The following is a 15,716-nucleotide window of genomic DNA, read 5'->3' as shown; positions in this document are numbered from 1 at the left end:
CTCAAAAGTCTATGTGTTTATTACTCCCAAATTTGAAGTAAGACCTGAAATCCCTGCTTACCAAGTTTTTGAGAACTTACACATTCATAGGTAAGGTTAGTACAAAACCAGAAAGAGATGAGATACAAAAACAATGTAATAACTAGCCCAAAGGCAATAGCATGCAAGTTAATACATTTAAGTTAAGCTTGGAGGGGGGAAAACAAAACCTTGGAGGAGGATGGGAATCAGCTTTGGGACCAGAGATAGGAAAGATCTGCCTGACTGAATGGAGAGTTTACATAAAAAGACCTTTGGAGTCAGCAAAATAGGTAACCCACAAGCTAAATAGGACTTTCAGACCACATTTTTAAATGCTGGAAGAGCCTTAACAATTTGAAGTTCATTAACATTTGATTGGTCCCGCATTCCACGGTTTACCAAAGTTGATTCCCCTCTTTGCTACACCCTGCAGCTTCTCACATTTACCTGCCTGGCCACCCAAGCATTCTCATTTGCAACTGTTGTTATGGTTACCTAAATAGGATTTTGTGATCTCAGATCTGTTGGAAGGATAGAAGGATAATGTTAAGAACAAGGGAGATTGTGTTTTGACCAGGCTTTGCCCTGCTCTGGCTTTTGAAAGGGACATTTACCAATGTCCAGGGAGTGAGCCTACAGGTTTGATGCCAAACCATATCCCAAGGAGGGTTGGAAAGAAAAGTAGACTTACGGGGGCTCTTGAATCAGTGCACTTCTCTCTACCTCCGTTACCCCTATTTAGTTAAACCACTCCAGGAAATTATCTGGCAGTCTAGTGGTTCAGACTCCATGCTTCCAAGGCAGGGGGTGCAGGTTCAACCCCTGGTTGGGGAACTGTCTATCCCACATGCTGCACAGCACGGCAAAAAATTTTTTTTAAAAAGCTACTCCTGTCTCAGACTTGAGCTACTGCAACAAGCTAACTTCTCAGTCTAGTTTCTCCCACTGTCTACTCACCACCCCTTGACACTGAGTTCATTTCAGTGTGATACTTCCTAATATTCCCTGAATCTCTGCGCATCTGTCTCACTCTATACCTAACCACCAGCATCTCCATCCTGGATCAATTGCCTCTTCAGCCGTCACATTTTTTTCCAGTGCGCATTGCAAGTGGCACACAGCAATCTTTTCTTTCTTCTTCTTCTTCTTTTTTTGTCTTTAACTTCCTGGCCATGCCACATAGCAGACAGAATCTCAGTTCCCCAACAAGGGATCAAATCCACACCTTTGCCTTGAAAGTTCTGAGTCTTAACCACTGCGGACGGCCAGGGAAGCCCCAGCAATCTTTTTAAGAACACAAACATAACGTTGCCTTCCTTTGTCACCTGTATTCCCACCACCGTGATCTCCTTCCTGCCCTCTAATCTGACCTAGTGCCCAGCCACCTCAGAACTTTTGCTCTGGTCATTTCTCATCTTTGGAATACTTTGCTTTAGAACACAGATCTGACCACAGTTTATGTCTTTTCCAATGTGAAATATCTCACCTCGACTATCACTTCCTTGAGAGGTCTGTTTTGATTGCCCTGGTAGAAACACTCACTTGCTACGGTGTTTTCCTAGTTTTTCCCTAGCATTCCTTACTGGTGTCTGAACGCTCTATCAGCTTACTAACAAGGTTGGAATCTGTGCCCTCCCCTAGAGTGTAAATCTTAGACAGGGGTTCCAGTTGTTTTGTTCAACGCTGGATTCACATTGCACAGAATAAATACATATTGACTAGCTCCTGTAACCCAGCAGGACCCTCTGAGGCCTTCCCACAATAGTCCCCAAGCCACATCCTCCACCTGCCTTTTGTCTGTAGAAAAGCTTTAGTCAAAGAGTAAGTTTAATCACAGAAGTGAGAAAAATGCAGAAAGAAAGGAAACCAATCAAGCCAGACAAAATAATAATACTTTAGCCATTAAACATAGTCAGGGACCTTCATTTCTTCCCCAAGGACTGCCGACAATATTCTCAGCTTAATCTTTTGAACTGTTTTGCAGGTACGGAAATCTCCACCAAGTGGAAGAAGGTAATTGTATGCTGCCTCCAAGCACGTAGACCCCAGACCGGTTGGAACCAGAAGGTTGATGATACTGACTCCCAGTTACCTCACCACCCACCCTTCAGAGGAATGTCCAGGAGCTGATCATGCCCTGTTGCCTTAACATTGTAAGACCCCTTTCTACCCACTCCAGGGTGGGACAGCCTAATGGGTACCAGCTTGCTGTGGCCTCCTTTGCTGGGCAAAGCAATAGAGAGCCCTTCTCTCCCAGCTCACCCACAATTCTGTCTCTGAGATTCAATTCAGCATTGGTACACAGAGTCTAGGTTTCAGCATCACTCCTCAAAAAGTGTCATCAAATTCATAGAGAGAGAGTGCAGCCATCTCTTGGACTGGATGTAGCAATAACATTTTTTTCATTGTTGAGGGCTGTTGAATTCAGTCATTATCCCAAGAACTAAAAAGAGTTGGTTCTGAATTCAGTTCAGAAATAAAAAATTTTGAAATTTACCTCCAAACAAAGCAGAATTCTCATTTGGCTTTATTTTTGCTCTTCAGTTACCTAATGTACAGGTTGGATGAATAAAGCATACACAGCTACAGGCTTTCTACTTAACTTCTGGGCTTGCATTAAAATACTGTTCACCCTCATACCCTTCTCCTTAACCCTTCCTATTTCTTTTCCACTCTTCTTCTGTACTGCAGATTTTTCTCACTATTGTACAAAGAAATTGGGATATATATTTTCACGGTAATTCATTTTTGGAATTTTGTCACCTTACGTAGTGACTTCTTCCAAGATATTTTTTTTCCAATTAAGAACAATTCATAGAGACAGAAAAGTTATTAGGGGTTATTGTTTAATGGGTTTTCAATTTCAATTTTGCAAGATAAAGTTCTGAAGATGCTGGCGATGATGGTTGCACAACAATATGAACATACTTAAAAATGGTAAATTTTATATAATATATTGGAGAAGGAAATGACAACCCACTCCAAAATTCTTGCCTGGAGAATCCTGTGGACAGAGGAGCCTGGTGGGCTGCTGTCCATGGGGTCGCACAGAGTTGGACACGACTGAAGCAACTTAACATGCATGCGTGCATTGGAGAAGGAGATGGAAACCCACTCCAGTGTTCTTGCCTGGAGAATCCCAGGGACGGAGGAGCCTGGTGGGCTGCCGTCTATGGGGTCACACAAAATTGGACACTACTGAAGTGACTTAGCAGAAGCAGCATATAATATCTATTTTACCACACTTGAAAAAATTTTAATTTGTCTTTAATTTTAATGATTAAAAAACCCTCATAGCTTTCCATTATTCTGAAGATCCAAAATAATGGTACAACTTTCAGTTGTTCTGTAGGATCCAGCTGGCTTGGCCCTGCCTATCTCTCCAGCTTATCACATACATTGCCTCTTCACTGCAGCCACCCTGACTACGATTTCAAAGACATCAGACTCCTTCCACCTCAGGGCTCTGGTGCCTGCTGATTAATCTGCCAGGAGCAGACAAATCCACATGCAAGTAACCCTTTTTTATTTTGTTGAGCTCTCTGGCCCAATAACCTCATCAGGCAGAACTGCTGCAACAAAATCTGCATTTTAACAAGATCCCCAGGTAATCTGTGTACACATGAAAGTTTGAGAGTCCCGCTGCAGATGACTGATGAGTGCAAACACAGAAAACAATCATCATTATATCCCCCAACACTTTTCTGGAGTTTTCCTTCTTTGCGTCTAGTTAGTTCAGACTGAAAAACTCAAAGCGCCAGAAAGACTGGGAATAAACCCCAGTGTCTGCTGCCACCTTGTGGTGAGAAATTCCAACCCAGCAAGAATTTGCTCTCCTCCAGGAAGTGAATCAAATAACAGAGGGGTGGGCCCAACTTTCTCAGCGTGTGTTTTGAGAGATCACTACAAAATAGCCCAAGGGGTGTACTGTGAGAAAGCCAAATAAAAGCTGGACGGAGAGCATTCATCAGTTCCACATGAAAGATCTAACAAAAGCTGGGGTCACTGGAATTAGTGTTGGTGGCCTCGGTTCTTCCCTCTTTGGAATGCAGACATGCACATTTGAATGTGATAATCAGCTGATGTGTGATTACTTTATTACCAACCCAAATGGCAGTGGTTAGACAAGCAGGTCACCTATTCACATCTGCCTTGCCCTGGAGTCTGCAACATGGCTGGGAATTTCCCACTGCTCTGTCAACTGCATCATTGATGACCTCTGTAAAGTGGTAAACAGGGCCAGTCCCACAAATGATGTGTGTAACACCTGGAAGGGAATAAGGAAGCAATTCCAAAAATTTTCCTACATACTTTACCCCCAAACAGCCCTGGAGTTAAAAACGCCTCAGTCACTGGATGATTTTGTTTTGTGGTTTGTGAGCCTAAGAGCTAAAAAATTAGCAACGACTACTGCAGGTGAGGTTAACAGCAATGGGCCACCCTCACCTGTATACTCCAGAGCGCTTTAAGGTTGCTTACGAAAGAGCTGGCCAGTACCGAAGATTTCAGCAGCCCAGGAAGAGAAGCAGCTCCTTCCAAAGGAAAGGGATTGAAAGGTAGGAAACTGGGGTTCATTTTCTTCTCTCTTGAGTGAGATGCTTTGGATTTTGCGTTAAACAATATTCACTGTGCTGATTAGAAAAAAGTAGCATGTTTTTAAGCACTGCATTTAGAAATGCAGGCTCCGTGTGGATTAGAGGGAGCAGAGACAGCATATATAGACAGCATATATACATTGGATCAGGGAATCTAGTGCCACGATGGAAGCCTCGTTTTGTGATCAGAAAAGTCTTCACTGTAATGGGAAAATCTTGCCTTTCTACCTGAACTTGAGATTTATTGTCACATATGATATTAAAATTCGTAGATACTAAGTTGATATTTCAATCTCACAGTTTTAGACAGCAAATACTATTATTTTGAAAAACCAATAGTGCATTTTTCAAAATAAGTCCATGATCAGTGCTCTCTCCATTCCCCTTTCCAGCAATTTGGGCTGTTGTAATGTGTACTAATTATATTTTACCCATGTACATGCTCTTTAACCTAAAAACTGTCTTATACCTCATATTTCTTGCCAGTGGCAAACCATGAAGACAAGCATGGAATACTCCAAATGTAATACATTTTAATTTGGAAAGGCAGTGAGATGATTATTTTCCAATTTGGAGAGTATTCTTCCTTACCAAATTCATGAGCAATAGCTCAGATAGGAAGAAAAGAGTCATTTTCATGAGACCTGAAGTATCAAAGATCAGACTTCTGAAGTTCCACGGGCAAAATGAAATTTTGCAGAGATTTCCACTTCCAATAAAAAATAGGGGTTAAAAAGAGGGACAATACAACCAAATAAATTCACAACCAACCAAGATACTTAAAAGGTTAGGAAAGAAAAGATTCTTTTCGTAACAGCAATGGTAGCAGTTCTATTCCTAGGCTTTGGAGCAAAATCATCTTATTAATTATGTTATAAATAGATTGGGAATGAGGGTGGGGGGATGGGACTAGGAGATGCATCTTGGAGATTCAGAAACTGCTTAAAGCTGGGCTTTTTACTTGATGGGGTTGTGTGGATGACCTTGGGGGTTCCTGAGCCTCCTACATTGTACTCCCATGTGTGTGTGTATTTATGGTAGTAGAAACTGATGGTTTTATTAAAAGTTCTCTTAGGGGTCCATGGGAGATTAGTCCTAGCCCATAAATGATTTTTTTTTTCATAAATGATTTTTTATCTCGAAATAGAAGACTAATTTTTAAAAATCCCTGGAATTTTATGGATATTATTGCTTTGGATGAAGCTAACATCAAAGTAGTTAATCAAGGAAGAATATTAGGTAAATGAGGGTATCATGGAACGGGTGATACTCACTTAGCACAGAAGCTAACAGAATAGACTGTGGGGTCAGATTATCTGGGCATAAATTATTTAAGCTTTTCAAGTTTTAATTTCCTCATTTGTAAAATGGAGATGATAGTAGGAGGATTAAAATATGTAGTACATATGAAAGAATTTAGATGAGTGTTTAGCACATAAAAGTCTACTAAGAAGTATTACCTATTTTATTACTGAAATGATGAAGATATTATTTATTTGGAATTTTGGAAATATGCATTTATAATTACTTTCTCTAAATCAGTATTCTGCATAAAATGCAGCATTTATAGGACCTTGAAGAATATGTTTTTTATTAACTGCCCTAGCAGCCACTCTCATGTCTCATCACATTTGGAACCACATTTTGAGGTCCAGCAAAAAAATATCTCAAACCATGATTGAAATGAGATCACCAATTTGCCAAAATGAGGTAATATATTCTAACAGTCACAAACCAAGATTAAAATCTGCATTCTATGCTCCATCAATTAAATTAATATCTCTGTGTCTCAGCTTACTCATTAGTAAACTGAAGATAATAATATAAACTACCAGCCCTGAGGATTAAATGAGATAGTGGCCAGAATGCACGTCTAGAGTCCAGCAACAAAATATCAAGTAGTTGCTTTGGATTTGATGCTTCGTCTTTAGTTTTCTTTTTTTGAACTGTATAATTTGCTCACATTTGCAGTTGATTTTCATGATTCCAATGTTTCATTTTTAACTTTTCAATTTCCTTGACAGGAATTATTTTTCCTTTGTTCAGATGCCATAGAGCTGTGTCTACCAACTTAGTAAAACAAAATGTATTGGTCCCTAAAGAGGAGTCATCCAGTGATAGTGACATAGAATTTCACAAGAGCCAGCAAAATCAGAAGAAAAGTTTGGTGAGGAAAGTGAAGACTGTTTTGGGGAGGATGCTGTCACACACGTACAGAAGCAAGCCAGCAAGTGTCAACGAAGAGGGTGCCCCTAACCACAAGGAAACCCTCCTTCTAAATACGCAGAGCCTTCTTCCTAGAATTGTCAAGGAGTTTCCATCACCCAGGTTATTTACCAAACCAAGAATGAGAAGGCTCTCCCAGAATGGTAATCCAAGTCAACATACGGGACAGTGTCAAGGCCAAGAGAGAAAATGAAATAGGACAGCTTTTGTTGTTACCCACAGAATAGCATTTCTGGGGAGCTTGTCTGAAATGCAGAAGTTGAGGCCCCACCCAGGGCTACTGAGTCAGAATCTGCCTTTTAGAAAGATCCCCAGGTGACGTGTGTGTGTGTATACATCTTCATAAGCTCTGAATTAGATTACATTTGAGGTCACTCCCAGTCCAATTAGTCAGTTGTCTCATCAGTCTAAAACTACTTTTCATTTAAATATTAGATGTGTACATAGGTGTATATATATGTATATGCATATATACATACACGTATATTAGAAAATCAAACCAAAGTGGGATTTTCTGGTTTTATTTCTGGAGAAAGAAGTGAGGCAGATTTTCAAATGGCTGCTGCCAACAGACGAAGTTGTGGTGAGAATTCCATTTTTAAAATGTATGATTGGTAAGTCGTAAAGGAAATTTTATTTTATTATATCAACTTCCCACATACTTTGTGAAGAATTGGCGTTTGAACTGTTGACAATTTCTTTTGTGACAGGGTAATGATGTTTGGTGGGGGAGGGGTCATGTGAGTGATGACTACTATTTGCATTCTCCTTTTTAAAATTGATAGGCTTTTTTGTAGAGCAGTTTTAGGTAAACTGGAAAAATTGAGTAGAAAATACAGAAATTTCCTCTATACCCTCCTCTCCTTACCCCACAGCTTCCTCTATTATGAACTTCTTGCCTTAGTACCGTACACTTGTTAGTTGATGAGCCCATGTTAACATATTATTATTAACACTAGTCCACAGTTTACGCTGGACTTCCCTGGTGGCTAGGCTGGTAAAGAATCCACCTGTGATGCAGGAGACCCAGGTTAGATCCCTAACTTGGAGAAGAAATGGCAATCCACTCCCACTATTCTTGCCTGGAGAATCCCATGGACAGAGGAGTCTGGCAGGCTACAATCCATGGTGTCAAAAGAGTTGGACACAACTTAGCGAGTAAACAACCACCATAGTTTACATTAGGATTCACTGTTTGCCCTACACAGTTCCGTGGGTTTGAAAAACCCACCATGTAATTTCTCTCTCATTACAATACCATACAGAAGAGCTTCAGTGCCATAAATACCCTTTGTCTGTTTCTAGTGCCCTTTACAGTACAGCATTCAGAAACATATAGAATACTTATGCATATGTAGGTGATTCACACGTATCTTCAAATTTCACATCATGATAAGGCTTGGTAGATACTTTTTCCAGAAAAAACAAAAACTGATGGCCTGCAGCTGACACAATGCCCTTTCAAACAAACTCTCTCTTCTGAAAAACACAACTAATACAAGCATCCAAGCATCTAGCAATTACCTGATATAGATTGACCTGCCTGTTTCTATTGAAAACAGCAAAGAGGACACACTTCTTTGCTGATTGGGCTGGAGTTGAAGAGTCCAGCAGAAAACAGAGGACCAGAACCTTCCACCACATCCCATGCATTGGCTTATTTTTATCATAGCTGAAATAACAAATCTCTACACTAAGATTTCTCCAAGAAACTTGCCCATCTTTCAGGCTGCAGCTCGAACATTCTGATTCTCAACTGTGGCTGAAAGACAGTTGCTCATCCCTGTTGATCCTCATTAGGCTATAAAACAAATATGTAGTAAATACTTATTATGTGGCAGGCATGCTGAAAAGGATAGAGCAGCAGACAGTACAGGCGTGGTCTCTACCCTCCTTGAGTTACAGAGGGCATGGAGGGGCATTTCAGTGCCATGCAGATATTTACCTCTGATGCAAAGAAGAAGCACAGGATAGGGTGGGTACGCATCATGGATGCTGGCTTTAGAGGAGGGGGCTCGAGAAAGCCTCGCTAAGGAATGGACAACTCAGATGAGATCTGAAGAACTCGAGTTAAATAAGGAAAAAGTGGTGAGAACAGTTTTCCAGAAAGAGGGTAGAGCATGTTCAAGTCCCAACGTCAAGAGAGCACTGGGCATAATTAAGGCATGAAGGTAATCCAGCCAGCGAGAGTCTGCTGAATAAGGTGATAAGTGTGTTTGTAAACCATGTTAAGAAATTTTAACCTTTCCTAAGGGTGATAAGATATTTTGAAGCTGGGGATTTATGTGATTTGAAGGGCATTTTTTATTTTTTTAAAAATTTTTTTTTTATTAGTTGGAGGCTAATTACTTCACAACATTTCAGTGGGTTTTGTCATACATTGACATGAATCAGCCATAGAGTTACACGTATTCCCCATCCCGATCCCCCCTCCCACCTCCCTCTCAACCCGACTCCTCTGGGTCCTCCCAGTGCACCAGGCCCGAGCACTTGTCTCATGCATCTCACCTGGGCTGGTGATCTGTTTCACCATAGATACTATACATGCTGTTCTTTCGAAACATCCCACCCTCACCTTCTCCCACAGAGTTCAAAAGTCTGTTCTGCTCTATGGCTGATTCATGTCAATGTATGACAAAACCCACTGGAAAAAAAAAAAAAGTCTGTTCTGTACTTCTGTGTCTCTTTTTCTGTTTTGCATATAGGGTTATCGTTACCATCTTTCTAAATTCCATATATATGTGTTAGTATGCTGTAGATAGCTCAGACCGCAGGGTAGAGACTGGATTGGAGGAGGGTAAGATCTGATGCAGGAGGAATGATAAACAGGCTCTTGCATTCATCCAAGGCAACGGATAATATTAGCTGGGGCTGGTCATGGCAGTGGGGGTGGTGAGGTGGAAGAGAATGTTCACTGGCAGGAGTTGCAAGATTTGGGCAAGAACTGACAGTGAGGGTGGGGGAGAAAGAAGCGTCCCTGGGTTGAGCATCTGCTTTGAAGGTAGAGCCACCAGCCCCTGAGCTGAGGAGCCGTGGTTCCTCAATGCAGTCACCAAGTGACCCCAAGCAGATGAAATTGATTTTAGGTGCTATGCACAGCATGAAAACTCTGAGACAGACCACGCTGCACACCCTGCTTTTCCCAGTGCCTTTTGTGACCCCTTTCCCTACATCAAGGAAAAAGTCTCATCTCCTTCCCTTTTTCTATCTATTAATAAAACAGAGAGTAACCTCAAGTTTACTGCCTTCTGTTGGCAATAACATGATTTTGGTTTTACCATCCTAGTCTCAGTGTTTATATTTATGATTCTGGTTTTTGATTTATGATAGTGTTTTAAGTTTCCTTTATAAGTATGTTTATTGTGTCAAGAACTGATTTTTTTTTTTTTTATGAGGATGCTTTTTTTCCCTTATCTTTTGGCTGTGCCACATAGCCTGTGGGATCTTAGATCCCTGACCAGGGATAGAACCTGAACCACCACCTGCACTGGCAGCGAGGGCTCCTAACACTGGACCACCAGAGAAGTCCCAAGAATTGAACTGATAGAGGAAAATATTAAGGACTCTAGGATTCACAGGGGTCCTAGAATGTAGGAAACACTATTAAGATGGTGCGTGCATGACTGAGCCTTGAGCCACTTTGCTGCAGAGTACTCTTAAACTTGTCTTTGTCAACAGCAAATAGTCATTGGGTTGTCTTGTATGTTAGAGGGTGCTTTTCCTAATTCCACAAGAGTTACAAGGAAGAGCAACAGGGGGCAAAAGTGAAGTCTCAAAGACAGTTATCAACCACCTTGTCAAGATGGGTTGGTGACTGTGGAGGTCATGGCCAAGTGTTCAAGAGAAAGTGTGAGATTCAGCAAAGCAAGTCCATTTTCAATTTTAACCCCAAAGAAAAGAAGCCACTGAAATCGCATGTAATGCTTGCTTTTTAGGAGACTTTCTAATAGCAGGCATATGTTTATTATTGTGATCCTTCAAGATTGCCTGTTTTCTCCCCCCCTCACTCCCTTTAAGCAACTTTACAACTTGACGTTGTTGAAGCAGAGACAGAGGCGATAACCCAAGGAAATACACTCCTCCGAGTCAGGAGAACCACCAGACGTTTATCTGTGGCATCACTTTCTCCAGGAATGCAAAAGGTAAAATGCTGAAACAAACTTGCGCCTAAAGACTTACACGGAAGTCAATGTTCAGGGCTGTTGTGAAAATCAAGTTCTCTCCCATTTAAAGCTGCCTTTTGTGTCTCCACTCCTAGAATTCAGGGCACAACAAGTGGACTTGCCAGGTCTGATTCCTCTACTTCTGAGCCTGAGTGGTTCAGCTTCTGCTATAATCTGGGCAACAGTAGGGTTTGCCGCTTTATATTGACTTGGTCAGCTGTTCAAATATCAAGTTGGTATATTAGCATCTGGCATATCATGCATGCTCTGTGGAGAGATATTCTCCAGACCAACCCCACAGAATTTCTGCAAGGATGCAAACATTTGTCCAAAACAGTAGCCATTAGCATGTGTACTTTTAAGCCTTTGCATGTGGCCACTTGTTGTTCGGTCCCTCAGTCGTGTCCGACTCTTTACAAACCTACGGACTGCAGCATGCCAGGCTCTGCTGTCCTTCACTGTCTCCGGGAGATTGCTCAAATTTATGTCCATTGAGCCCATGATGCTACATAACCATCTCATCCTCTGTCACCCCCTTCTCCTTTTGCTGTCAGTCTTTCCCAGCTGATGTGGCGGTACAACTGAGGAATTGAATTTTAAATTTCATTTCATTATAATTGAAATTAACATACAAATAGAACGTGTGTATATTATAGATGGTGCAGCACTTGATGATTCAGGACACTCCAACCCAAAGCTTGTACTTATCTGTACTCAGATCAAGTTTGTGCCTAAATTACCCATGCTATTTTTCAATAGAATCTGAAGTATTATTTTTTTAGACATAATAAGCATTTATTAAAGCTGACTATATTCCAAACCCTCTTCTAAGTGCTTTAAAAATATCAACTCAGATATTCCTTACAACAGCCCTATAAAGTAGATAGCAATCAGTCAGTTCAGTCGCCCAGTCATGTCCGACTCTTTGCGACCCCATGAATAGCAGCACGCCAGGCCTCCCTGTCTATCACAAACTCGCAGAGTGTACTCAAACTCATGCCCATTGAGTCGGTGATGCCATCCAGCCATCTCATCCTCTGTCGTCCCCTTCTCCTCCTGCCCTCAATCCCTCCCAGCATCAGGGTCTTTTCCAATGAGTCAACTCTTCGCATGAGGTGGCCAAAGTATTGGAGTTTCAGCTTCAGCATCAGTCCTTCCAATGAACACCCAGGACTGATCTCCTTCAGGATGGACTGGTTGGATCTCCCTGCAGTCCAAGGGACTCTCAAGAATCTCCTCCAAAACCACAGTTCAAAAGCATCAATTTTTCGGTGCTCAGCTTTTTTCACAGTCCAACTCTCACATCCATACATGATCACTGGAAAAACAATAGCCTTGACCAGACGGAGCTTTGTTGGCAAAGTAATGTCTCTGCTTTTTAATATGCTATCTAGGTTGGTCATCACTTTCCTTTCAAGGAGTAAGCATCTTTTAATTTCATGGCTACAGTCACCATCTGCAGTGATTTTGGAGCCCCCAAATATAAAGTCTGACACTGTTTCCACTGTCTCCCCATTTCCCATGAGGTGATGGGACCAGATGCCATGATCTTAGTTTTCTGAATGTTAAGCTTTAAGCCAACTTTTTCACTCCTCTTTCACTTTCATCAAGAGGCTTTTTAGTTCCTCTTCACTTTCTGCCATAAGGGTGGTATCATCTGCATATCTGAGGTTATTGATATTTCTCCCAGCAATCTTGATTCCAGCTTGTGCTTCTTCCAGCCCAGTGTTTCTCATGATGTACTCTGCATATAAGTTAAATAAGCAGGGTGACAATATACAGCCTTGACATACTCCTTTTCCTATTTGGAACCAGTCTGTTGTTCCATGTCCAGTTCTTTCTTTTTTTTTTTTTTTTTTTTTTCCATGTCCAGTTCTAACTGTTGCTTCCTGACCTGTATACAGGTTTCTCAAGAGGCAGGTCAGGTGGTCTGGTATTCCCATGTCTTTCAGAATTTTCCACAGTTTATTGTGATCCACACAGTCAAAGGCTTTGGCATAGTCAATAAAGCAGAAATAGATGTTTTTCTGGAACTCTCTTGCTTTTTCAATGATCCAGTGGATATTGGCAGTTTGATCTCTGGTTCCTCTGCCTTTTCTAAAACCAGCTTGAATATCTGGAAGTTCACGCTTCACGTATTACTGAAGGCTGGCTTGGAGAATTTTGAGCATTACTTTACTAGTGTGTGAGATGAGTGCAATTGTGTGGTAGTTTGAGCATTCTTTGGGATTGCCTTTCTTAGGGATTGGAATGAAAACTGACCTTTTCCAGACCTGTGGCCACTGCTGAGTTTTCCAAATTTGCTGGCATATTGAGTGTAGCACTTTCACAGCATCATCTTTCAGGATTTGAAATAGCTCAACTGGAATTCTATCACCTCCACTAACTTTGTTCGTAGTGATGCTTTCTAAGGATCACTTGACTTCACATTCCAGGATGTCTGGCTCTACGTGATAGCTCTCAGAATGTTCTCATATGTTCTCATATATTTGAATCAGTTGTCCACATTTCGAAATTAGAATTGTTCAAACAAAAGTCTGGATTTTCAACTTCCTTTTGAAAAATAAGACGATTTGGCAACACGGAGCTTGCAGTCCCTCCAGCAACAGCAAGAGCTACACAGAGGCCACCCCCATTGCAGGAGGCCCGTTCTCTCCGGTCCATGCCAGCCCCAACTGAGCCTGTTTTTCAAAACCTGCCTGACCCTTCAAGACATTTGACTTTTTAATAACGGTATTCAACACACAGAAATAACTTAAGTAATTACCAAGTTAAGTGCTTAGTAGAAAAAAAAAACCAAAACACTGGGTTTTATAAGAGAGAAACAAGAGGAGTTGTGCTCTCGTTAGATTGGGGAAGCTTCTGCAAGTGATGTTGGAGCCGAGGTGAGCTGCCAGGGCTTCTCAGGTGGCTCAGCGATAAATCTGCCTGGCAACGCAGGAGATGCAAGTTCCATCCCTGGGTTGGGAAGAACCCCTAGAGGAGGAACAGCAACCCACTCCAGTATTTTTGCCTGGGAAGTCCCAAGGACAGAGGAGCCTGGCAGGCTATATCCCATGGGGTCACAAAAGAGTCAGACACGATTGAGTGACTGAGCATGCACGCAGGAGCCGTCAGGGCAGGGCAGAGGTTCCACAGACTCATTTGTAAACTCGGGCAAAGGGCAAGACCCAAATGTGATTGCACATCCCACTTTGTGTAGGTCTCACAGTAGTCCTCATGGTAATTACTAAACACAAGGGGAAGGAAGAGCGAACCTAGTAAGACTAAAAAGACCCTATTAGCCAGGAGCCATGACCTAGGAATGAGTTTTAATAGCGCAGGTACTTGTAACCAGCAAGCCAGGGACCATGGGAAAGGTATCAGGCATGCAATGAAAAGAACCCAGAGCTTTCTTTTTCATGTTTGGAAACATGTCTGCCATGAAAATAAGGAAACCTGCAGAAAAGAGACCAGATTAGCAACTGGATCCAGTGATAATGAGCTTTCTGGGGCACTCGTCTACAACAGCCCCACACTCTGACTGTGCTCAGTGGCTACAGAGGCAATTTCTTCTTCTTCCCCTTAGGAATGACCTGTTTTTTTTCCTGACACTGTATATACTTTCAGAACCAGACAATCTCATTTCTCTGCACCCTATAGATCTCTTCAAAGAGAGCTCTGGGCACAAAGGAGATGCATGGGGCGTGGAGAATAATATGAATACGGCCTCCAATCCAATGTTATCATGTGGCAAATATTCAGTTTAAAAGAGGATGTCGCAAGGGTAAGGGTGTTCACTGAAGCACCGTCACAGAAATAATGGTGGCACTTGTTAATCTGATGTGTTTTTACATTTTTATGATAGGTTCCATATTCATCAAAAAAAGAGACCACACTTTCTGATATTTAAAAGAAAGAAGCACAGCATGGAAAACATTCTCCAGAAATCAGATTTGACAGTGGGAAAGCTTCAAATGCAGGTCGTGGACAAAGCTTTTTACTTTGTGTTTCAAAAGCATCAGAGGCCTGGGCTCCACGGAACGCACAGCCCGGCTAGACAGCGTGGCTATGGGACGAAACTAATGATTAGCATGAAGGCATCCTGTTAGTGGGCGGCATTTGAGAGTGGCTACGGGATCGCTGAGGGCACGGAGGATGATGCTGTGTGCCTCCTAAATGGTAAAGTTAATTCACTTAAAATGAAGCCACACACACACGAGGGTTTGAGAAGAGATGAGATTGTCTTTAGCACTGGGTGGTAAATGCATGTTTTCAAGCTCTGATTGCTATGACTTGAATTAGAATAATACTTTGGGACTTGCAGACATCCACCAGTTCCTGAACTCATCTCTCAGGAAAAACAGCTCTCCCTGGGGTGTGGACAAGGCCTTCTAACACATGGCTTCGTTTCTTTGTCTTGGGCTGTCATAGGTGGATGACCTCATAGAAACAGTGACAGATAAATCCATGAAGTTATTGGCCCAAAGACATGCTGAACTTCAACAGTGTGAGTTTCTAGGGGATGAAATTCTTCGGCCTTCGAAGCAGTTCCAGAGGATGTCCAAGCGAACCATGAGAAAGTATAAATTGAAAAATGTGTGTTTCCCATGTACCTGGTACTGCTTCTGATTCTGTTTCTGATGGCATAAAAGTTATGTTCATAGGGATTCTTATCTCTTGGTATATAATCCTGAATAAATTTCTCTTAATCAATTGGGGCGAGGGGTGA

The 15,716-nt window shown here is 41.8% G+C and overlaps 1 protein-coding gene across 1 annotated transcript; it reads left to right on the top strand.

The window, feature by feature from the left end:
- Nucleotides 1–4,452: 4,452 nt before the first annotated feature.
- On the top strand, nt 4,453–15,616 carry C4H3orf49 (chromosome 4 C3orf49 homolog). Its single transcript, XM_065935025.1, has 6 exons — nt 4,453–4,577; nt 6,663–6,985; nt 10,860–10,984; nt 14,351–14,364; nt 14,853–14,967; nt 15,419–15,616. Exons 1-6 carry the CDS (start codon nt 4,453–4,455, stop codon nt 15,614–15,616), a joined length of 900 nt encoding a protein of 299 aa, XP_065791097.1.
- Nucleotides 15,617–15,716: the final 100 nt, after the last annotated feature.

Source organism: Muntiacus reevesi, chromosome 4, assembly GCF_963930625.1.
Source record: "Muntiacus reevesi chromosome 4, mMunRee1.1, whole genome shotgun sequence".
Classification (NCBI taxonomy): domain Eukaryota; kingdom Metazoa; phylum Chordata; class Mammalia; order Artiodactyla; family Cervidae; genus Muntiacus; species Muntiacus reevesi.
Note: the sequence above shows the minus strand (reverse complement) of the source record. Positions and strands in the feature narration are given on the sequence as shown.

Excerpts from the sequence above, each read along its gene's own strand:
- C4H3orf49 (XM_065935025.1), top strand. The coding sequence starts at position 4,453 with ATGGGCCACCCTCACCTGTATACTCCAGAGCGCTTTAAGGTTGCTTAC. Across the intron at positions 4,578-6,662 it reads CAAAGGAAAGGGATTGAAAG|ATGCCATAGAGCTGTGTCTA; the intron begins GTAGGAAACTGG and ends TCCTTTGTTCAG. Across the intron at positions 14,968-15,418 it reads TGGGAAAGCTTCAAATGCAG|GTGGATGACCTCATAGAAAC; the intron begins GTCGTGGACAAA and ends GGGCTGTCATAG.